General features: G+C 37.3%; 2 protein-coding genes and 1 long non-coding RNA gene across 3 annotated transcripts; 2 read left to right on the top strand and 1 right to left on the bottom strand.

The window, feature by feature from the left end:
• Positions 1 to 211: 211 nt before the first annotated feature.
• LOC125471249 (inorganic phosphate transporter 2-1, chloroplastic-like) lies at positions 212 to 3,718 on the bottom strand. The gene is made up of 3 exons (XM_048571466.1): positions 2,600 to 3,718; positions 1,340 to 1,531; positions 212 to 1,110 (listed from the first exon to the last, which is right to left on the bottom strand). Exons 1-3 carry the CDS (start codon positions 3,353 to 3,355, stop codon positions 286 to 288), a joined length of 1,773 nt encoding a protein of 590 aa, XP_048427423.1. The 5' UTR covers positions 3,356 to 3,718; the 3' UTR covers positions 212 to 285.
• An 8,565-nt stretch (positions 3,719 to 12,283) lies between these two features.
• LOC103949820 (cell wall integrity and stress response component 1) lies at positions 12,284 to 13,427 on the top strand. Its single transcript, XM_009360940.3, has 2 exons — positions 12,284 to 12,562; positions 12,650 to 13,427. Exons 1-2 carry the CDS (start codon positions 12,406 to 12,408, stop codon positions 13,189 to 13,191), a joined length of 699 nt encoding a protein of 232 aa, XP_009359215.2. The 5' UTR covers positions 12,284 to 12,405; the 3' UTR covers positions 13,192 to 13,427.
• A 34-nt stretch (positions 13,428 to 13,461) lies between these two features.
• On the top strand, positions 13,462 to 15,132 carry LOC125471420. The gene is made up of 3 exons (XR_007253586.1): positions 13,462 to 13,801; positions 13,908 to 14,005; positions 14,938 to 15,132. It is a non-coding gene; the product is annotated as an uncharacterized LOC125471420 (long non-coding RNA).
• The last annotated feature ends 10,448 nt before the right edge of the window (positions 15,133 to 25,580 follow it).

Raw genomic sequence — 25,580 nt, 5'->3', positions numbered from 1 at the left:
TTTCCACTGTCAGATTCGTTGAATATATTGATGTTTCCCTGGAAATAGAAGATCAGTTTTGTCACAAGAGATTTTGTAGGTAGATTCAGCCGCAAAGAACATACATGTCTTTAATAATTCTTAAACTGAAACAGAAGAAACGCCCGATGAAAGAAATTTGAGAATAAAAAGGCTTTGAGAACAAGCAGGATCATTAGTTCGATAAATCAAATTCGGAAAAGAAGTGATTGTTTTTAATTAATGACTTACATTAGATGTCCATCACTTCAATCTTCAAATGTAGACTCATAAAATATAAGACAAAAACTTGGTAAAGATCCATGTGTATAAAACTGAAAAGAAAGCACCAGCAGGAATTGTCACAGCCCAAGAAGCCACAATTTCCCTCACAGTTTCTGCTCTAACTCTATTAAGCCCCCTTGCAAATCCCACCCCCATGACTGCGCCCACCAGAGTATGCGTGGCGGAGATTGGCAGTCCCAGCTTTGAAGCAAATAGAACCACCGAGGCTGCTGCAAACTCAGCCGCAAATCCTCTCGTTGGTGTCAGTTCTGTAATCTTCTTCCCGATCGTTGCTATCACACTGTACCCCCACATTGTGAGACCTGCTACAATTCCGAATCCTCCCCATGCCAGAACATCAGTCGGAATTACAATCTCCGGACCACTAGCGCAGCCATGAAGAATGGATAATGCACCAGCCAAAGGACCTATTGCGTTTGAGACATCATTCCCGCCATGAGCAAATGCCATGAAGCAGGCTGAGAGGACTTGCATGTATCCGAAAACTCCATATACTATTTCCAACTGTGTACCGGTTGGACCTGCAATATCAGAGAGAAACCCGATATTTTTTTGCTGGATGGTACCCTCCGTTTGCTCTGCTTCCGATGACATGGACTTGACGAGGAGATGCCCTAGCTGCCTATGGATAATTCTATACACGAGGACCGCACCTGCAACTCCACATGCTAAAGCCTTGGCAAGAGCCAAAGGCAAGCTTTTTCCAAGAGGAAAGACTGCGAATGAGATTCCAGTTACGCCGACTAGTACAGCAATTGGTGCTGCTGCAGCCGCAGCTTGTCCTGGATTTGGAGCGCTGTACACATACTGAAAGGAATAGAGAAAAATAAGGGTTGTAAGAAGTAAGAACTAAGCATTGTATTCGCAAATTCAAACAGAAAATCAGGTTCTAAGCACTAAAACATTCAGTCACGTCGATAGAAGAGAACAAAGTCGAAGAAAATTGAGTAGAAGTGACGTTTTCTCAATCTTTCATTAAAACAAGACGTCCTGCACAGAGTCGGTTTAGTTGCATCTCCAAAGAAGTAGAACATACCCTACGAATGAATTTGTACACAAGAAAGGACACCAGTGCTCCGATGAACGGCGAGATAACCCAAGATGAAATCACCCTCGCCAACGAACTCCAGAAGACAGCACCTGGGCCGCCATAGACAAGTCCAAATCCGACCATGGATCCAACTATACAGTGCGTTGTCGAGACCGGCCAGCCATAAGATGATGCAACCTGACTAGCAGAAAACAATCACTAGTGGATGGAAGAAAGAACATGGCAACGTAGTACATAAACTTATGAAACGAATAATAAATCGTGCACAACTAGGCTAAGAGGAATATCCTTGAATTTCATGTCTCCCAAGAGGAAACGAGATTAGTACCAAGTCCACCAAAGGTTCTTGTAACCATCTCCCCTTTTGTCTCATGGAAATTTTAGTATTTAATCCCATAAGTTGGGAAATGAAGAGAAGGAATTTTGAAAACAATAAGGATACTGACATGCTAACTCCCCTAAGTTGTAGACCACGTTTCATTTTACCCTCTGAACTTTCAATTTAGTTTTCAGCCCTCTAAATTTTCACGCCAATGTCCCGCTAACTATCAATTTTGTTACAATGTTATGTTAAGTCATCTTCTCTTTCTCTCAACTGAATAGCACATGTGAATTAGTCGACTATGTAGTTCTGTTTATTTTATTTCTTTCAACTATTGTTTTTCATCCCATGCAATGCATGCAAGTAAATTTTAGGGGCATGTACGTCCACAAAATGCTTTTATTAAGTGAACAAATAATTAGATGAAAATTCTGATAATCGAGTTGTGACATAAAATTAAGAAGAATCGGAAAACTTATACATTTGCAGTAATTCAAATCTAACGTCGGGGGAGATTGACACGAATTGGAAGTATAGAGACTCAAAACTAAATTGAAAACTTGGGCAACACTGTCGTTGAAGAGAAAATTTTCATTGTGACCGGTACATGAATGATACACCATATGTTTTTATAGAACTTGTGAGAAATTTTATTTTTTAAGTTACTAACTTTTTAACACATATATCTCACTATTTGTATAATGACACGTGATGTACCATTCCGTTTACCAATCACAGTGAAAAAATCTCTCTTCCTCTTTAGAGGCATTTCAAAAAAAAATATTTTGTTTTCCAATAAAACATCATGCAATCAAAAGAATTTTAACGAAAAGATAGTACTGTTTACTTTAACAAAAAAAACACATTTTTACAACAAATGAAAACATAAAACAAATGAAAACATAAGATTAACACAAATATACCTGCAACCAAGTACCAGCAGCAGCAAGAGAGCCAATCAGACCAGCAAAAAGCAGAGTATCCTTCCCCTGAAACACATTTGCCACAAGAATTCCCTTTTGCATTGTGCTCGTCACGTGAGTCCCCATCAGAAACGCCCCCGAGAATTCCAACACTGCCGCCGTCAGCACCGCCTGCCGCAGCGACAGCGCTCCCGAACCCACCGAAGTCCCCATGGCATTGGCCACGTCGTTGGCTCCGATGTTCCACGCCATGTAAAACCCGAATAGCAGAGTAGCATAAGACAGCATCTTGGTCTTCAAGGTCAGCCCTTGCCCCAGAGACTTCATGAAAAACGGAAGGCTCAGAGCCGCAAACGCTATGCAGATGGAAATGGCGGAGGCCGTGCTGGAAGATATGTGGAAGGCCTGCGCCATTCCAGGCGACTCAGCTTGCTCCCCTGTTTCAGCGATTTCGTGATGTTGTTCGGCTTTGACATCTTGGTTTTGTTCTTCGTTTTTGCCTTCGGCATCGGCGAAAGAGGATAAACTGGCAAAGGGTTGTGAGAGTTTGGAGTTGTTGAGCCCCAAAGTGGGGAGAAAAGACTTGGGAAGTGGTGTTTGGGAGCTGAGAAAGTTTGTGCCCTTCTTGGGAAAGTGGGGTTCTGTTGGGAGGAAAATGGAGCGGTGCTTTGGAAGGTAGAGGTGAGGATTGTGGAGGAGGAATGCTTCTGGTCTGGATGTGGTTCTTACAGAAGATAGGCAGTAAGAAGGAATCATGTCTTAGGTGGAGAGAGATGGCAGCGGCTGAGAGGGGAGGAGGAGGAAGAAAGAGGGTTGAGAATCCAGAGGGAATTATTCAGGTAGATTCTTGGCCAATGGCCATGGAATTTGGTGAGGGAGAGGAGGAGAATGCATTTTTTTTATTTGGATATGATTATTATTTTTTGTTTTAAATTTTTTTGGTGGAAAGAAAGGGAGGTGGGAGTGGATTTGGCAGCTCCTTGGTTCGATTGGAACGAGTGGTGGGCGTGTTTCTTGAGGGACTTCTCACCATTCATTCATATATTCTATTGGTCAAATATTCAGAAAAATTGAGATTACGAAAAAGGAGGAGAAAAAAGAGAGAATATTTCAAGCACCATATCCAAAAGAGATGATCCTGATGATTTTTATTGTGTTTGCGACTTGTGAGGATTTTATTGTGAGGAATGATTATATAGAATGTGTTCTTCTTTATTGTGGCATTCTATTTCAGTAAAATAATTAAATGTGCAAGTTTTTTAATATATGAAATTGTGTTATTAGATCAGACCGTCACATGACAATTAACTCGTTCTATGTGAGTTGCAAATGATGCTTTACTGCAATATTAGAAAGCAATCATGCCTAAGCACTCAAGTGTGGGTTCGATCTCCACTAATCTTCCTCCCACTTAGCAACTAATAATTTAACCTAGCAACGTTATCGTTTGGAAAAAAAACTCGTTCTATATAATATGTTATCCTCTGCATGACATAATGAGGTGGAGTGCTGGGGAATTGATCAGCTGTAATAGTTTCTATAACTTCTAGCGAGTAAAGGCTGGGTAAAATTAAATTAAGACAAATAGAATAATTTTTCATCCGAGAAGTGAGCTTCTAACTTTATGTAAAACGAATAAATGAATATCAACTCACCATCGATAGCTTTTAAAAACATAATAATCTCTCGACTTTAAGATAGGTGTGGCCATCATATCTAAGTGCCGCCGAAAAGTTCATTTTGGGTTAAACCAACTCGGTTTTCGATTTTACCATTAAAAAACCAAACCGGATATATTATGCACCAAACTCAAATCATCTGAACCAACATATCTCATTTTACAAATACCAAGCACATCATCCATAAGAGCAGATGTAATCCAAGAAGAAGGACCATGGAAAACAAGGTTTGCCAAAGCACAATTGAAACTCTAGTTCCCCATCTGATCAGCAACACAATTTCGCGCCCCGATAAACATGTGTATTTTGGCATGTACAATAGAGAAGCACTCGTTAAAGTAGTACAGGCTAAATTTCTATTAATTAGCCCAAGATGAAATGCTATTCATTTTTCCTAGGCTGAACCCATGATTAGTTAGGCCTCCAAACAACTGACAGCTCCAGCCCAATAGCTCCCCAATTGTGCAGGGCGGGAATAGACCCAACGTTAAATAATTTCTTTCCTTGACATAACGATATTTTGTTTAAAGGTAAAGATTTTGGGCCAAGCCATACTTCAAGTGAGTTTAAGGATGCGTTTGTTGCATACGACTATCTTGAACTGAACTAACTTCAGAAACTAAGTTGGACTGGCTTAAACTAAACTAAGCTGGATTAACTTAGTGAAGCGTTTGGTGCAGTGTCGGACTAAGAAGTATGATAGGAAATTTTCAACATGCAATTCACAAATCCGACACCAAATTAGCACAAACGACTCAAATTGGGCCCAAACAAGGACTCTTTCTTCTTCTTCTTCTTCTTTGTTGGAAATTACAAGCAGCAACAGCCAATTGCAATTTTCTTCCCACAATCACAAACAAATTTCCTACGTAATCTACTTCTTCAATTGTGAGAAAATCTCAATTTTCTCCCTAATCTAATCCCCAAATTTGAGTTAACTCTTGATGCTTGACCAAAAAATTCTAAAACTTGACAAGAAATGCAGATCAAAATTTTCTATTTTCCTAATGAAAATTTGGGATAAATTGCGAATTAGATTTAAGAAATGGAAAATTGGAGACAAAGATAGATGAACCCAGTCGTCGAAAATCAAGGTCGAGGTCAATGCCGTCAAAAATTGGAGACAGAGATGGATGAACCCAGCCGTCAAAAATCAAGGTCGAGGTCGATCCCGTAAAAAATTGGAGACAGAGATGGATGAACCTAGCCGTCGAAAATTGAGGTCAATGAACCCAAGGCAACGAAGCAGACGAAGGTGATAAAGGATGCAGCGAGAGTGGATGAAGGCAAGAGAGGACAATGGAAGGTCTTAGCTAGCCTCGTGGGTTTCGGGGTCTCTCGTTAAGACCAGCTAGTGAAGCTGTTTGTGAAAGTGAGTCCCACCTAGTGCCATTAATGTTAGTCCCGCAAGCCACCAAACACAAGACTACATTCATACTTAATCCAATCCAATCCAGTAAAGGCTAAGAAGGGCAAACAAACGTCCCCTAAGTTTTTAGTGTCATACTCATATCTTATATCTATGAGAGTCAAATATCAGACCTCTTTTTTTTTTTCAAATAACAAAATAAAATTACTTCTATATTGTAGTATTACGTGGTTAAGTGCAATATAATTTTACACGTACTCACACAGTACTGAGTACTGCAACATACCAAGTATACTGTATACTGGACAATTAGGTGCAATTGCTTTGTTGCTCAATTTATTAAGAATGTAGTCTCTTGCATCGGAGGTCTCATGTTCAATTTTCCTTCTCCAAAATTTAGATTAAAAAAAAAAAAAAGTGATTTAAAAACAATATTGGATAATTAGGTCGGTCTCTTGGGTTAAAAAAGTTCGGGAATGCCAATCATTATAGAGCTTCCTAGACATTGGACGGTTTTCAACCCTTTATGGCTTATGCTATTATCATCGAACACTTTTTCTACTCATTTTTCCAACTTCAAACTTCAAAGATGTAGTTTTCTCTACGAAACTAGATTCCTTGCCGACCTCGACTTGCATATACTCCCAACGCTTTTACATTGTATAGAAGATGGTATCAAAATTAGAGTGTTCAACCTAAAAGTAATATTTTGTAGGCCACGACGAAATCATGATTCCCGCGGACCTCTCACAAAGCTATCTAAGATTTTTTATTTATTTATTTTTTTTATTTTTAGTTTTTTGAACTTACGATGCATATCAAAAGATCATATAGATTGACTCTCTAAATGCAAACAATCAAGCAGAACTTTATTTGTATAGAGTTTAAAGTTTAGGATGAAGACTCAATATCGTTATACACTACTCATGTAACAAAAATTAGTCTGGTTGATTTTTTGCATCTTCTCTAATTTGGGATAACATATCATTAGTTGTATACAACCATGTGTATATCTCTCGTTACATAATTAGGATCCATAGTTGTACACGATCGACGATGGGCACCTAAGAATCTCTTCCCACGTGACCCTTGGAATCTTGGTCCATTTGTACACCAATTAACTTCTCAAAATCTAATCAACCATTTAACAAGAAATTAGTCAAGCATATATATTCATTATATACGTTGGTGGAAGAGGTGTCTAATTAGGAGGAGGCAACTTTTCTAGACTTGGATGAACTAGCATAAAACTACTAACCCTAATAAAAATACATGGATTCGAGTCTAATAAAAAAAAGAATAAAGAATAAATCGTTTTGGTAATATACTTTATAATGGAGACTTGAGTTTCAACCTTCACATATTCTTCTCTGTGAACTTTGTATCCGTTCAATGCTCTCAATTCAGTGACTCGCCATGTTCAACCCACAAAGAATCAAAATGTTCAAAAGTCCAATTGGGAGAGGAGGACCATCCACACATTCACTGAACCGTGTGGTCCCCCACTGAGCTCAGAAATCATAAGAAAGTCCCAAGGCTTCAAGACCTAAAGCTCAAGGTCCACTGGGTCCCAATTATCGACGTCCCAGCCGGCGGCCCCCGCCCATCACTTTTACCAATTCCACATCCAAAACCCTCCACAATGCATGCAGCCAATCCATTCACCATCTGCCACAGTAGGAATCGAACAATATCGAATTCACTCCATACTACCAGACTGGGTACGTGGCACATACGCACGGCAGTCTCAGAGGGAATTTGATAGATTTAATTATTTATTTTTGCATGCACAGTACTATATATTGATGTACATTTCATCTCCATACCATATGTGTAGAAGGAAAGGGTTTTTTTTTTTTTTTTTTTTTTCTTTCTATTTATAAAAGAAACACTTATTTGTTGTTCATGTAGCATTCAACAACTCACGTGTATATATGTAAGAAAAAGAAAGTATAAGTGTGTTACATCTTACTAAAACAAGGGTTAAGTACTTGACGGTTTAAATTAATTGTGAGCCAATACTGTACTGATTGATAACTTTAATGTTCTTTTTGCAATACTTGAATGACATGAACTATATTGTCATGGATCTCAAACTCGAAAAGTTTAAATTGTTTGGCTACAGGAATATCAGTAAATTAGTAAGAAACAAATCACATCTACTGTAAGTTTATACAAAAATACTTGTACTATTCTTAGAAGAGAAATTTATAAATACTAAAGTACTTTAACTCAATTCCTTTTAAATATGTATTAAACGAAGACTAGCAATGAACTACTTAAACTAGAAAAGCTACTACTAAATTAAACACTACAAATGCAGTACTAATGTGTTGCTTCTAGTCGTTGTCAGTCAATCAAGTTTTTAGGGTATTCCTCCTAAATGTGGTCTAACTTTTGTTTAACTTTTACCCTCATCCAAATGCACCACTAAAGATCAAAACTGGCACAAAAAACTTCTTATCTATCCATTTTTATGTTTTAATTGATCTTAATTGTGAAATTCGTATGGTATCAACAGTTTGTATGTTAAAAACTCTACTCATGTGAATCAATTTTAATAGTAAGTTGGTAAGTAGGGTCCAATATGGGTCCTATCCTATTTCAATATGCCGGCACAAAATTGTGTAAGGTGATCATCATTCATCATGCATGTATGGAGACCTCACTTACCAAATTTTTAGGTACATATATATGTCACACACAACAAAGTTTCCACCGTATATCTGATCTAATCATTTCATCAGTCACCGTTCTTGCCTAATATTACAGTTTACGGAAGCATAAATTTTTCATCGAGGAGGGTTTAATACTCTCATCACCTTCGAGCTTGGAGATGACACGAGTGACTCACGCTTTGGAAATTGATACAAACGACAAATGAGGATCCTCCACTTATGTTTGTTTATCGCACATTGTGTGATAAAAAATCATTGTAATTTTTTTATTTAAAATTGAATATAAATAGTACCTAACAAAAACTGATCGCACGATGTATGATGAATGAACGTGATTGAAGGATTCCCAAATCCTCACAAAGAGGATCCGGAGAGGATCCTCATTCCAAAACGACAGCCCACTAGCTATCTTAACACTCCAAGTTGGATGGTGACTTGTTAGGGTTGGACAACGAGGCGTCAGCATCCATTTACAAGTGTCCTCTGTGCATGGGTCCTTGCCAGGCGTAAAAAGAGACTTTGCAAGGTCAGGATTTTTCAATTGTGTTTATATGAATATCCGATCCCAAATATATACCACAAAAGGCAAATAAAAAGTGTGTAACTAACGGAATAAGGAAAAGGTAAAAAGAGCATCACAAAAGAACAGGAAAATGCTTATTATTCTCCACAAGGATGTTGCTAAATCCACACCTTCCCACCAGGAGGACTGTATGAGATGCAAAAATGGAATTGCAAGGAGTTGCGTTTCTAGGGCTTTTTATGTCCTCCACTATGTATTTGGGAATTGGGACCTGCTTATACTATATATTAATATTCTAGTGGCTTATGTATGATGCATAAATGTGAATAAACCAAGCAAAGTGTATGATTCTCTCGTAAAGGATAAGGAGATAAAGGTGGATATCCTCAGCATTTGAAATGTTATGCAAAATAATTATTACAAGACTACTTGCACCACTAGAAATCTCATCAATACACATTGTTTTTAAAGTGTGCGCATTGATGCTTAGACACGGTTCATCCGCGTACGATGTTGTTTAGGCAACAAAACAACACTGAAGAAAATTGAAATTTCACCATAAATAAAAATATGAGAAATAATCAATAGGGAATTGTTATTAACATTCTAAAAATCTCATTTGACACTCCAAACTTTCTATAATTAGAAAGAAAAATACACTTGTGAAGAGTGTAGAATGAGATTTTTGGAATGTTAATAATAGTTCCATAATCAATATCTTATAAGTACATGCAAAAGTCAATTTTCCTGATATGAGATTTAAACTCTCGGATATCACTTAATGGTGCTTAATAATAGTCTTCATTTGAACTTTAGATACCAAAAGATTAGAATGTGGAAGAATCAATATGAAACCCACCATTTGGCTCTCACATTTAAGGTCATTTATTTATAAATCACACCTATTCAAAACTTTTCATATTATTACAATCGCAACCAGAAAGGTTTATGCATGCATATTAAATTCTGCAAAGACAAAAGAAGGATGACTTCTTATAGGTATAGAGCCAAGTAAAAAGCCTTTACTATTGATTAGAATTTGGAGACAAATAGGATAGAGCGTATAAAGGGTTAGAGGGAAGGTGCGAGATAGGATTTGGTCGATCATGGCTAAAGTAGGACCCCTTGACATGTTCATCTTTTACATAATGACAAAGGATTAGAGGACTTTTAGTTTAATATTATTTAGTGTTGAGAGAAGTTATCCAAAAAGAAGAGATAGAGGTCGACCGGATAAGGAATTCATGACCTTTTGATCAAGTTGTCACTTGTCAATGATGCATATCTTTTGGATTTGCCATTACTATTTCATAATCCAAGCACTTACTTTGACAGAGATTTTTTTAGTAAATAGCAACTGAAATGTGATGATCATACGCATGTTATTTGGTTTCCAAATCACTTTACTGTAAACTTCTAGGAGATTAAAGACGATGCATGATTCTTTCGAGTCTATAGCAATTGGTTGGTAGAATAATCCAAATTTGATCCAACGTTAACAACTGTTTACAAGGGATGGAATGTGGGCCTATTGTGCATATTAGTTGGCTTACACAATGTTGGAAAATATATATAATGCACCTAACTACCTCATAATTTAATAATTTCGTGCCTAGATGGGAGACCCAAAGATTATTTCGAACAACCTTAATTAATAACGAGGCAGCATTATTTGAGCGTAACACTTCATTTGTTTGGTAATTTTCAGAAAACCACCCCCTCCTCCTCCTTCCTCCCCCCTCCCTTTTCTCAAATATCTTTTGTTTGGGGAAAGAATAGGAAAGGTGATTTCCTTTTCTCAAATATCTTTTGTTTGTTTAAGTGTATTGTTAGTCTCCAAGAAATTGGTGGGTCGTGGACATCGCAGGACCACATGACCTATCCAACATATATATATGTCAAATTAAAGCGGTGAATTATAGTTATTTCATTATACGATTTCATAGCACTTTTCTTCACTTATAAATAAAATTAAATCTCATAATTGATTATCAAATTAGAATCGCTAACCTAATCCCAAATTCTCCACCACATAATATTTTGTATTTATATTTGAAAAACCGATGGGATATAATTGTGAAAGAAGATATATATGCTGCAGTGAGTCATGACTGAGAGCTATTTATTTGTGTGTACATGTCATATGCTGCCATATGTTAGCGGGAACAAAACTTAGCGACGGCATGATCTACCCAAACTCAAGTCGGCTTCTCCTCTAAAAAGTAAAAGCAAAACAGTGTCTGTGGATCCCATATGCCTTTTCCCTACCTTCCCGTTTGCATCAATGATTAATGACTATGAACCTGACTACTTCTATGTATGCATCATGAACGAGTTTAAGCATGATTTTTTTTTTTTCAACAATTCTTTTGAATCTGTATTTTTGATAAATGATAGGAATTATAACACGAAGTTCATTTAAACTACAGAGATGGAGATCCTAACTTAAACGTAGATCATAATACATATTACGTAATATAACAACTTAGTTAAATTCATGTCTTCATCTTAACCAATAATAAAGGTCAAACAACGATAAATTTCAGGTACCGTCATGTTCAAAATATGAACTTTTTGGTTGGTATCAAGATAATTATCTTAGAGCTTGTGCGAAAATATTCTTCTTTTGTTCACACACACGATAGTTTCATTTCCTGGTTTTGTAATTAGCTAGCTAGTGGCCATGCTTTGAACATTCTCTTTTCCGGTAATCCTATAGTTTTTTCTTTTTAACAAACAATGATATTAGTAGGTTAAATTATTAAATATTAAAGATAAAAAGATTGATGAGATCGAACATGTACCAAAATGGACAAATATTATTATTTTTTACCAATAAAACACCATCTTGTCTAATAATCCAAAGATCAAAAGGAACAATCGAAAGAGAGAAGAAAAAAAAAAGTAGAACACAACGACAAACCATTATAATTTGTTTTGAAATAAAATAAGGAGAGAGAGATGGGGAAGTGATACTGCACTTGTAATGTAAGTGATTTATACTTACGAGGAATGAGTTTGTATGTATAGGTATCATTCAACATTTTTTGTCTAAACATAAAGTTTGTAAATTATGTAAATTGTGCCATAAAGGGGAGTTGTTTGTTTCGTTCTAAACAATAAGGTATCAATTTTTTTTTTTACATTATTTTCATACCTGAATTAGTTAACATAGAGTTCGTAAATTATTTAACCAGTTGGTCAAGTAACATGTCAATCCTCTTATACTCAAATTTAGACCCTCGTTCTCTCAAACGAGAGTAATTTAGAATATCATCTTTGTTGGAAGAAGAAAAGAAGTAAACGTAAAGTTTACAGTTTACTCCGAGTGTAAATCTAATGACCGACGTAAGCTGACCAACCAAATCAATTCTATGTTAGTTTCACTTCCCCTGCTCCTTTCCCTTTGAAGACTCCAAGTCTATAAATAAGGGCCAAAGGGTACCATACATAGGCTTGAGCACACAACTCCAGCCCCATCTTATAATCACTCTCTCTCTCCTAAGCTATCCTCATCTCCCAGTTAGTAGTCGAAGCAAAACCCTAGTATTAAAATCATGGTCGGACCCTCGCCTGACCTCACCAAGGTCACCATCATCAAATTCCTCTGCAGCTACGGCGGCAAAATCCTCCCCCGTTACCCCGACGGCAAGCTCCGTTACCTTGGCGGCGAAACCCGTGTACTCGCCGTTCCCCGCTCTATTTCCTTTTCCGGTCAGTTTATATATAAATTCCCCCATTTTTTCTAGACTTTTGTTCGGAGGATGTTGTATTGAATTTAGGGGTGTGGTTGTGTAACAGAGCTGTCGTCCAAGCTGACTGAGTTGTGTGGGCCATCAGTGACGGCGGTTAGTCTCCGCTGTCAACTACCCACCGAAGATCTCGACGCCCTCGTGTCCATCAAGTCCGATGAGGATCTCGTTAATCTCATCGAGGAATACGACAGAGCAGCCTCTTCCGCTAATATGAAGATCAGAGCATTCCTCTCACTCATCCCCACCGCCAGGACACCCAAAAGCATTTCATCCCCTTCAACTTCCTCGGCCTCCGCCGCCTCCACGACGTCGTCCTCCGGCAACTCCTCGTCGTCAAATAACTACTTCAGTGCTGCTTCCGGGTCCACCCCAAGATTTCCCATGCCGTCCTCCACTCCCGTTGACCGTTGCCTCCGTCAAATGCCGCCCCAGCCATCCCCGTCAACGGTGCCGTTTCAGAGACCCCCCTCCAAGGTTCCTCACTGTGCTAATATTTACCATGCTCGCCAAGGCCACGGAAGCAACAGACGTGCAAGTACTACCGGTAGTCGTCCCTACCTCGTTCACAACGGCAATCACTGGCAATAGCATCCTTTGCATGGTCGGAGTTCCGGGCTACAAAATTACAAATATGCCACGGCCGATTAAAACAAGTTAAATACTACAAAACCCTAAAATTTAAAAACACAAAAAAAAAATATATCAGATATATAAAATATCTGATCAATCATGATGTAATTGGAAATATGGAGCTGTAATCGTTCATCAGATGGACTGCTTTTGAATATCCGTGGCGATTAATGAACTTCGGTCCTATTTCGTTTTTTCAGTGTGCACACAAATACGTACATGGTGAGTGCTCTTTTTCCTTTGCAATCCTTCCCTTTTTCTCTCTTTTTCATTTTCTTTTTCTTTTGTTCTAGTCTTTCTATAGCCGTTGCTTCTGCACTAGAGTTCTTTCCATGGCTGTTTTCCGTTAGCGTCCCGTTAAACGCCGTTGGGTGTTGTGCATTGCATTGTCGTTAAGCGCGTAACCTCTGTTAGGTTTCTGTCAGGTTCCTTGTACTTCCGTGACACATAGCGTTTGGTGTGTGATTAGAGTGTCCACCGTGTTTGGTATGTGTCGCTCTAAGTTTTTACGTGGGATAAACAAGCCCCATCCCCATCTGACATGCTGACTCATGTCTCTTCGTTCGTCGTAAATTCCACTTCCTTTTTTCTCTTTTGCAGAAGTAGTTAATCAAGTTTGTAAGTGTTATGTATATCTTTTTATCAATATTTTTAACATCGTGGACGTACTGCAGGTTCATGAAACAAACAGGATGATGTTCTGGAAAACAGCAGAGCGAGTGCGATCGAGATCAATTTCTGAGGGTATATAGAACTGATGAGCTTGCAGCATGTAAGTACTAAGTAGCGCTAATTCTTTTTGCAAATTATACTTCATGAATCGATTATGTTATTTGGAACTAGTTAATCAAGGCAAAGCCATAGCTTTTGGTTAAATTGATTTATATAATCTTCAATCCTTTATGCACAAAAGGTTTTTTCTCGAAATTAAACTTTAATTTATGTTCTGAGATATGTACACGATGTTGTGTTATTACCATATATTTGTACAATTATTTGTATCATCTCTAATAGTGGTAAAGAACACCAACACAGGTAAATTACATTTAAATTAAAGAGATGATATAAATGATAATACAAATACGTAGTATTACTTTTTTTGTACTTATTTTTTTAACATTCCGAGGTTTTGAACCACACTTAGCCTACTCTTACGTACCACCTTAATTATTTACACTAACCGGTATACTAACTTGGGTGGCTTATTTGAAAGATGTGGAATGCAAGACCCGCGCTTGTTGACACTCTTGTATTTGTAAGGTCCTACGTTACAATGTTAAGACTAATCATAATATTTAGATACACAAAAATTAACACTATTGAATAAATGTATGTCCTACAATTGTAGGCGAGAACTACATATAGAAGAGAGGGTTAGCAGTATGTCTAGTTTGTGGTTTAAATTGTACTACGTAAGACAACTTTTATCTGAAAATATGTCAACAAGTTTCAATGTTGTGGATCTATAATATTTAAACAGTAGTACTATTTCTACGATCTTACCTGCCCAGACTTTTAAAACTTAAATCAAGATATTTACACACACACGCCTCTTGGGTTCCTTTCTTCTTTGTTGGCATTTCTAATCTCGGACGTCAATATGCTTTGACATATTTAACCTTTACGAAAAATGGAGTTCATGATGGTTATAACGTATGGTCCATACATGCATGACCGCAATGACAAAAACATTTTCTTGACCAGATTCGATCGATGGCTTGCTGCGATTAAATGTGGAAGGCGGTTGAAGTACAGGAGAATTTAAGAGATGAGGTGGACCATGCATGGTGATTTCACATCAAATCAAATAAACATATGATTCCAAATATGCAATAGCGATATAGTTTGGAAGCATCGAGGGACCATTCATTATATATACATACACATTGGGGTATCAAATCACAATTTTTATTTATTTTTACAATTGAATACCTACAGCTGCATGAGGGAAACAACTCAACAAATATGGATATAGCAATCCTTCATACATGTCTCTGAGCTAAACCACTAACACTAACGGGAGGAGCCTAAGAAATATGACAGTTATACTTCAAAGAAGGACGAAATTCTGCTAATTTGTCTGCAACATAGTTTCCTTCCCTATAATTGTCCTGGATCCTACATTTGTCATCATGCATTAAAGATTTACAAGAACTTATCAAATATTAGTACCCAAATGTTTATTGAACGTGGAATAAAATGGGACTGAACCATAAAAATACACATTTGTCACATAGATGCCAGCTGGATATTGTATGTAACCTAGCTACACTGGTTCACGATGCTGCACGTAATTAGTTTAAATTCCAGTATTTGTAAACTATATAATACAGGAAGAATGATGACAGCTGATGGAATGACTTTTTATTGATAAAGAAGGCTCTCCAGTCCACTCCACTCACGTAGCATTCAGGGGATTAGATTCCCCGGCCCCTCTCACCAAAAACATAAAAACAAAATTATGAGTTCCATTTATATTTGGAGAATCTTGAGATATAAGATTTGAAAAATGTAATTATATGTCGGAAGCTTAATAAATAAATTCTAACTTAATTATATGAAACAACTACGTTTTAATTGCATCGACATTTTTTGGTAATAAAACTAAACATCCATTAAGTTATATAGATAATTAAGTTGTAATTATTAACTACATTGTAAAAGATGAAGAATTGGCACAAAAGAAGAGGAAGATGATAGAGAGAAACAGAAGAGATTGTAAAAGAAAATGATTATCTGTTACAATAGTCTAGCTATATATCCATAATCTAACACACTTAACAACCTAACAAACTTCTAACAGAGCTAACAACTCAATACATTAAATGATGCCATCTCTCCATTGCATCCAACATACCAAATGACGACACATGTCACTTAATGGTAATAATGTCTTTTTGACTGGTATTGGTCAGGTGGCCAAATCTGAAATATTGTTGACATAAAGATACCTTGTAATCTAACTTATTTATTTGCTTAGGTAAAGTGCCAGACAAATCTAAAAGTGTTGTGAATAATATGTGGATGGCTCACATAAATTGTTTGTTACTATTTATGCACAATATTTTCACTATTCATTTGTGGAAAATTGGCAAAATGAATAGTGTTCTCTTTGCTTGTAAAACGAATGAGGATATAGAAGACAGAGAGGCTCACAGAAGAGGAAGAGATAAAAGAGAAGAAGAGGAAGAGAGAAAAGAGAAGAAGAGGATGAGAGAAAAGAGAGGAAGAGGAGAGGGGATAATAAAGAGAGTTATTTTGTACTCTTATTATTCTAAATTATAATAGAAGCACCATTGCTACTCTGAGGACGTACTCTAGTCACACTGACTATAGAGGAACCTCGTAAATTTTGTGTCTTGTTTTATTTATTCCACTGCACACAACATCGATTTTACAACACGTTATCAGCACGAGAAGCACTCATGTCAGTGGAAAGTATAACGCCATAAATTCGGACAAACAAAGGTACATCAAAACAAGTAAAGGTATGTCCATTTTTTCGTCTCTCCCACCGCGCCAAAAGCGCCCCACCGAATTCCAGTGAGAATTGAAATTTACAACAACCTGTTGTCAGGTACGAGTTTTCTGTAGTCATCACGAGATAAGAAAACTCGTACCTGACAACTGGTTTCCAGAGATCCAGAAGAATCTCATCAGACTTGGAAACCCAGATCGCGTCATTTTCGACGGATCTCAAGAACTCCTATGAATACTCGGTTGTCTGAGATGGTGATGGCAACATTGACTCCACATAGGCCTCCCTCTCTTGTACCTCCATCAACCCCGATGTCATCTATGTTCCTGTATGGAAGTTCTTGCTTCGTGATGCCATGTTCTCTAGACCATGCAAGGAAAATTGAAGAAAACACGGGGATGGGAAATGGTATTCCTTATCTGGCCTCTCCCATGCAAAAAGTAACAGTCTGTGGGTTTTTGCAGAAAGAAAAATGGGCAAAAGCAATGGAATGATGCATCAACACATTTTGAAAAAGCATAAGACAAAATAATAAAATAAAAGGAAAAATGATGGTGCGTCTGACACCATGTGAAAACTAAGAAAAAAAAAACAAAGGTTTTTTGGATTGTTGCACCATATGAATGAATAAGAAAAAATAATAATAATAAAAAAAGATAAAGGCTTTTGGATGGTGTTGTTCCATCTGAAAAGAAAGAAGAAAAATATATACATATTTATTTATGTGAATGGTGTTGGTTTAAAACATTTTCACAAGTTCTATTTACTTTAAAGCAATTTATTTATCATGGACGGTTTTACCGCCTACTGCTTTAAGTTTTGATTTATGTGAATGGTGCTGAATAAAAGCCCTTGTCACAAGCTTTATTTACTTAAATGCAATTTATTTCCTATGGCTAGAATTACCGCATATTACTTTAATTTATTTATTGTACTTATCTTTTGTTACGATGAGTATATACAGGATTTGAAGTTCCTTGATCAGATCAGAACCTGCAGTTTCTTGATCTTCATCATATAAAAATGATTGGACCTGAAGTTCCATCATGCAAAAAGATCGGGCAAAAAGTCCGTAGATCCTCAAGATCAGGACATGAAGTTCCTTGATGAGTACCTTAAGTTTGAAGAGCCAAAGTGCCACAATTTAATTGCAATAAAAGCCATTAGAGTCTCAGTCTACAAATTATTAAATAAGGAACAGAAGTTCCTTATGTTCATACTCAAAATAGTTTAGCAGAAGTATTTATTAAGCGGATAAAATTAATTACCCGCGCTCTGCTAATGAAAGTGAAATTGCCAAGTTTCTACATGGGGACATGTCATTTTACATGATGCAATATTAATTCGGTTGAGACATGTTGCCAACCATCAATATTTTTCAATACAACTTGTGTTTGGGCATTAACTAAACATTACACATCTACGAGTTTTTGCTTGTATTATCTTTGCGCCTATTGCACTGCCACAACGTACTGAAATAAGGCATTAACGCGGTTAGGCTTTGACGTTGAACACCATCTATCATTCAATATTTGGAACCCTTGACTGAGGATATGTTTACCGCGTGGTTTGCGGATTGTCATTTTGATAAGACAATTTTCTCGCCGTTAGGGGGAGAATATAACTTCGTTTCAGAAGAACGATGAGAAAATATCATTCCAGAAGAATGATGAGAAAAGACCATTCCAGAAGAACGAAGAGAATTTGTCTTATTTTGATTCATGAAGCAATCAATATAAAAACGAAGTGAGAATAATTGAATGATGCAACGATATGCAAATCAAATACCAGATGCATTTAATGATGCAATGAAAGTGATGAATTCACATATACTTGCTGCAAATGTGCCTACAAGAATTAATGTTCCTATTGGACAATATAATGAAGTAGTAAATGATTTATCTGTTGCACGCCTGAAGCGTGGCAAACCTTCAGACTCAAAAGGTTCAGTCATTTGAAAAAAGAAGAATATGGCACTACTGAACTATTGCATTCTCGAAGCATAACTGTTGCATGCCAGAAGCATGACAGTCGCTGCATGGATATACGTCCCAGAAAGGATAATCCGCGGATATAGGAATGTTGATGTCTCATGCATTAAGCATGATAGACATATAGGTTCCAATGACTTAACTCCCGGAAATGGAGATTACAATCCAAGCTCTATAACGCTCAAGAAGAGGTTATGATCCGCATTCTCTAAAGTATGACTGTCCTGGAAGAGATAGTGTAATGCCCTTGAAGAGGCAATGGATATCCAAATATGTAAAAAAAAAAAAAATAAATAATTTATGCATGCGCATGCACTTGAAAATATGAGATCAAGAATTGATGATAACCAATGGTAATTTTGGTTTCTACAAGTAGCTACTAAATTCATCAATGAGCTGTGTTGATATTGAGTCCCGTTCTTTTTCCGTCAACAAAATTATTGGCCAAAAATGGAGAAAGGTAATTCCATTACAATTTTGTAAGAACGTGGAAAAATGGACCTATATACTTGAATACAATACAATTAGCCAAAGGATGTTGAACCTAGAAGGTTACATGTGAGCATTTGTAATACCATGAAACACACTCACTTGATATGACACAAGGTTATAAACAAGTTCATATGAATGGAGAATTATATAAGAAGGGTTATGAGTCGCTCACATCATATCTCCATAAGTAAATCCCTCAAATATACATGGAAGCAAATTGCTCTGTATAAATTCCAAAGGAAAATGTGTCATGAAGTGTAGAAAATCCCTGAAGGATTCAAATTGCTTGAAGTAAGCCCCGAAGGGTAAAGCATAAAATATGTACTCAATACTAATGGATTGTATAAATTGCCTTAGTGAGTACTTTCATTATGGTATTGTTGCAACATACTAAAATCTCTTGCAAGAGTTGATGATATTAAATTGGAACTCCTGAAGAGTCAAGAAAGATTATAAAGTGTTGAGAGAAATATTATCTCGAACTACAGATCGAACAATATGCCAACACGAATCTTATCCATAATGTTTATGATATTGAAGAATCATATGGATTAAAGATTATGAGTTGAATACTCAAATGATTTAGACACTAAGAATGATCATTTATCTTCGTGAGGGTAAAGATAAATTGATATTTGGTCCAGAAGTACCACATCTTAGTAAAGTATATGCTTTATTGTATTTGGCACAATACATTGAATGAAATAAAGCTTATATATTGATATCTCCAAGAAATTATAGATATGTGTATACACATGAGTTAGAACAAACAAACAGGATTAAGCCTTCACAAAAGTTGCTCATGTGAAGCCTCAGTACTTCGCAATACCCCAGAAGGGGGAGGCACTGGAGATTGATCATGTGGCACCCCAGTATTTGACAAAACACCAGAAGGGGAAGGCATCAGTTGCCTTTGGAATCTAGCAACAAACCTCTGATGATCACTTTGAATCCGACTTTCGAATTCCTGTAACTAGTCGAGATCTCTTTTTATGCTCGTCGAGTAATTATTTGCAAGCACGTGTAACACTCTATTCTCGTGCTTGAGCCCTCTGATCTCTTGTTTAAGACTTGCCACCTCAGCCATCAATGATTTAACTTGGTGAGTTCGAGCAAGTAGACGTTGACCTATATTGGATACAGAGCCCGCACATTGAACATTGAGAGCCAATGAGTCTTAGACGGCCAACTCATCAGACCGTTTTGAAAGGATTATGTTATCCTTTGGAGTGAGAAGATTCCTAGCTACCACAGTAACGGTTATGTTATTCTTCATCACAAAGTCCCCAACCGTAAGAGAACCATTAGAAGATAAGAAGGACGGACGCCATATATTATCCTGACGCTGCTCGTCTGTATCACTCCTAAGACTCAAATCTAAGCAAATGTTAGATGGGCAAACCATTTTCAGAAATGATGAAGGAAAAATGAGGTCAAATAAAATCTCAGAAGTGCAAGAAAGGGAAAATTTCTACAAGTAGCAACTTTCTGAGCATACTTTTGAACACAATTAATGTCTCTATAAAAGAAGAGACAACAGAGCCACTTGTTCAAAGATCGAAGAATCACCGCTCTCCGAATTTCAAAAACCAGATTTTTAGGATAAAGTTCGTCAACATTTTTCAGATGCAATCACAGCTTTTTCGGATATCGCGTGCAACTTTGTCAAAGATCTCTGACAAAGTTGAAAACGCGTAAATCTTACTGTTCTAATTACACCACAGTTGCTAACAAGAGTAAATGCACATCATCACCACTACTTGCTATTGAAAAATCTCTATATATGTCGATCTTCGTTCTCCATAACAAGGCAGATTTGCAAAAATACCTAACTCTTCCTTATCTCCGAGAACGGATCTTCAACAAAGCATCTCGAAATACTCAGTTTTCTTCCTCTCCGAGAATACCTCTTCAAAACCAGTCATATCAGAGCAAGATTATCTCATATCATTAGGGACGAGAGCAAGAGTATCTTATATCATGCAATCTCCCTGTCATTTCTTTTGTCATTGTTCTCACCTGTAGGATAAGGAGAAAAAGAGTAATCAGTCGCCACATGAAATCAAGCTCATGATTTGGAACTGATTGCCCGGAACTTTTGTTTGGTTGCTTATCTTGCATTGCTCTCGAGTACTCATTTTCAACTATTGATATGATGTTGGTTATTTACACTGAAGCTGACAAGCATGATAAGTTGCTGAGAAGTAATGTTCTGAAGGACCATTCAAATGCAAAGGTTGCATTTCACTGCTGCATCAGGGGACAAATACTACAAGAGAAGATGTCACACCTGCATATGGGAAAACTTGGGAAAATACCACTTCTACAAGGGGAACAGATAAGGCAAGTGAAAATGATACATTGAAACATGTGGAGACAAGCACAGCAAAACACGTGCTAATTCATCCTTGAGAAAGCCTAAGATCACTTGTCACATGAAGCTCCTCATGATCAAATTTCATTCAAGATCAAGTCTAGACGACCCTTGAAGAAATCATAAGTCCGATTCAAGATCAAGTGTCCACCACCCTTGAATCAAATTCAGCTCCAGATAAAAGTAGTAAATTCAGACCTTTTGGAGGAAGTCTAGCAAAAAGCTCTCCAACCTAGTTCAAGAACAAGCTTATGGAAAGTTAACAACAAGTAAAACACCTTTTTCGGCAACTCTTCTTGCTAAGAGACTGAAGCAGAATGATCAGCGATCAGCCTAAATGATTTGAAATCAGAGGGAGATACTCATCAAGGGGAGCATCCACAACAAATCAAGATTTTAACGAGTCAATCGAAGACTTGTGACCATTCAAGGGGAGTGTTGTGAATAATATGTGGATGGCCCACATGAATAGTTTGTTACTATTTATTCATAGTATTTTCACTATTCATTTGTGGAAAATTTGTAAAATGAATAGTGTTCTCTTTGCTTATAAAACGAATGAGGATATAGAAGCCAGATAGGCTCACAGAAGAGGAAGAGAGAAAAGAGAAGAAGAGGAAGAGAGAAAAGAGAGGAAGAGGAGAGGGGATAATAGAGAGAGAGTTATTTTGTACTCATATTATTCTAAATTATAATAGAAGCACCACTGATGCTCCGATGACGTACTCCAGTCACACTGATTGTAGAGGAACCTCGTAAATTTTGTGTCTTGTTTTATTTATTTCACTGCACACACCATCGATTTTACAACAAAAAGAGATGTGAGCACTGCATGTTATTATCTTGAATATCTTGTGGGTAAATTAGTCAATAGATTAAGATATAATTAAAGTGGCTTAAGGTTTGATCATCCTCCTGCCCTACCCCCACCACGTGTGGTTCTTATGATCTGGTCCTTGTTCGAAATTGAAATGTGGCACTAGAGGCCATTGACTTTTGACAAAGAGAGAAAATAACGTTTTACGGTGATGTGCGGAAAAGTGGTAATAGATTGTGTTGGATCCCACGTATAGGCCACGGAGAGCAACAGCTGTGAGCTGTGTCTGATCTGTGTCTCTGATTCTGCATTCTGAAATGTATGAAATTTTAAGGTCGATCAAACGGATAGGTTGGATTTTTTACCATTTGTTTGGTGTAGACTACTTCCAACGGATTAGGATTCGATTGAAACGTGAAAACAGAACATACAAGGGTCGATGGTGTCGTCCAGGGCAGCGAATAAATGGGAGATTGGATTACTAGATGTTAGTCACGCTACAATGGTGATATATATATATATCCGTGAAATAGAAAGGTTACTCGAGACAGTGTGCACATCCACTCGCGCTGATTTCAATCATTTACCTATGAATTCGTTCGGTTGGCTGCGTGCGCATGACACACAACTATCCCACCAGTCAACTACCCAGAACTGTGTTCTTGTCTGTACAATAATTCCATTTAGGTCACCCGATCAAACTCAAACAGTCCTTCCTCAAAAGATGGCATCCTTCCAAATGGCAATGGACACCTCTCCTCTATCCCTCTCTCCAAACTTCATTCTCCCAGAGAATCACAGGCCACACCTCCCAAATGTTTCAGCTCTGGAATCAATCCCCACCATTGATTTGAACAATGTTTTAAAAGACCCTAGGCGCTAGTCGGGCAGCAAACTGGGCGGCTAGGCGAGTACCTAGGTGGACTAGACGGATTTAATTAAATCTATTATATTTCGTATAAATAAGTGTTTGTTTATATTTAAAATATATATGATTTCATCATAAACTACAAAATGGAATGACATATATTTATGAGCTATTGGAACATAATGAAAATATGGAAAACAAGTATATAATGTGTGTGTTCTTTTAAGTATTCAACAAGTCTCTTATAATTTATTGAAAAAATAAAATGCAAAATCAAAGTTATCTATTTTCTGTCTAAGTGAGTTGCAATCTAGGCTGGTGTCTAGGTGGGTTTAGGAGGGCTAGGTAGGTGCCTAGGAGGTATAGGCGGGCACCTCGGTAGGTCTAGGCGCCCCTTCTTAATTTCAAACGCCTAGGCATTAATCGGGACGGTGGCCAACCGCCTAGCGCCCAAGCGGAACCTAGGCGGCGCTAGGCGGGGATTTTTAGAACAGTGGATTTGAACGACCAAGGCAGCAGCAACAATGGAGATGGAGTACGGATTTTTCCAGACCATCAACCATGGAGCGCCTGAGGAACTCCGCAATAAAATGATGTCTGCCGTGAACCAATTTTTCAAATTGCCTCCTGAAGAAAGGCCAAAATACTTTACCACAGATCACTCCAAGTAAGTGAAGCTTTTCTATTACTACCTCAAAGTTGAAGGGCAAGAGCAAAAGGTCACTATGTAGAGTGAACCCTTCTCTCATCTTTGGCTTCCTCTCAATTCTTTACCTGAAAATCCTTCCCAATACCGGTACCAGCTTAATTTTATTCTTTTTATATGAGCGATATGTTATACTTTAAACTAATCTAAACTGTGGAGAGGGAAGTTTGAGCTCTAAGTGAATAACCAATGAGCACGCCCATGTTTGCCTTGCAGCTTAATTTTTAGTTTGTGCTAATTTTATGTAGTTTTCTTGGGAGACGTAACACAAATGTAACTAGTGACTGCTTTTAATAAAAAACTGGGCAAGATATCAATAAAGGAGCAGTACACCGTAAATTATATACATTTTATGGTCTGGTTTGTGTCATCTGATTCTAATTTTATTAAAAGTTTGTAACCGGTTCTAATTCTGTTTCTTCACTTTGTGTTTGGCGGTTTTGGTTAGTGAGGTTTTTGCTGAGTATGCAAGAGAGATTGGACATTGATGAATAGGATTTTGGGATTGATATCCCGAGGGCTTGGGCTAGAGGACTGCTCACAAAAGAAGTTGGGTGAGAATCCTACTCTCAAAGCACAAGGAAACCACTATCCACCATGTCGCTCACACTTGGACTAGTTGTCAATACCGCTCTCAATACACTCACAGTACTTAGGCAAACAGAGGGAGTGACTGGCCTTCAAGTGATCAAAGATAGGCAATGGGTTGCTGTTGATTCTCTCCCCAGTGCCTTTGTTATCAATATAGGTGACCAAAATCAGGTGACTTAAATAAAACCGTTTACAAACTTTTAAAAACAGAAACAGCAGATATAAACAAACAATAAATGAGTACTAAACCGTGATTTATATGCAGTTTTTATTCTATATAAACGTATTTCACAGTTTATGGGTTAATTTGATCCATCTCTCTTTTTTATGTAGGTTTTGAGTAATGGAAGGTACAAGAGTCAGTGTGCACCACAGGGCAGTGAGTCCAGTAACCAACAAAATTCAGCCCCGTCTGTCACTGGCAATGTTTTATGGACCCAACGGGGACACTGTGAATGGTCCAATTGAGGATTTGATTGATGAGGAGCACCCTGCATTGCATCGGAGCTACAAGTATGCAGTTTTTTTGAAGAGTTCTACAGGCAAGAAGGAACAAGAAGGTTTTCAATTATTACTAGGAAAAAATGATTAAAAGATCTCAAATTTAGTTAATTTAAAAATATATGATTTTTAGACAATTTAGATTATTGTGCAACATTATGGAATAAGAACCAAAAAAAAAAAAAAAATTAAATGATAAGATTGTTAACAATACATTTGTTAATGCTCAAAATTGGGACGTCAACAAAGATCAGTATGATTAACTCTTGATGAGTTTGCGATAAAGACTTTAAGTCAGTATGATTAACTCTTGATGAGTTTGCGATAAAGACTTTAAGTAGTTGTCAACAAAATTTAAGTGGTTCATCCCTGAACTGGTTATGTCCACTATAATGCTCTCTATATATTAATATAGGTTACAAGTGTTTTGTAATCGTGTAATCTCTTCTTTTCATTTTTTGTCCGACCGCTTGTAAAAGTCATGGGCTCCAAGTCACCGTTCTAGCATTATGAACTAGATATGTAGACT

Source organism: the organism of the source record quoted next, unplaced genomic scaffold (assembly GCF_019419815.1).
Source record: "Pyrus x bretschneideri cultivar Hongxiangsu unplaced genomic scaffold, Pyrus_bretschneideri_v1 Contig6, whole genome shotgun sequence".
NCBI classification, from domain to species: domain Eukaryota; kingdom Viridiplantae; phylum Streptophyta; class Magnoliopsida; order Rosales; family Rosaceae; genus Pyrus; species Pyrus x bretschneideri.
This window is presented reverse-complemented; position numbering and strand designations above follow the sequence as displayed.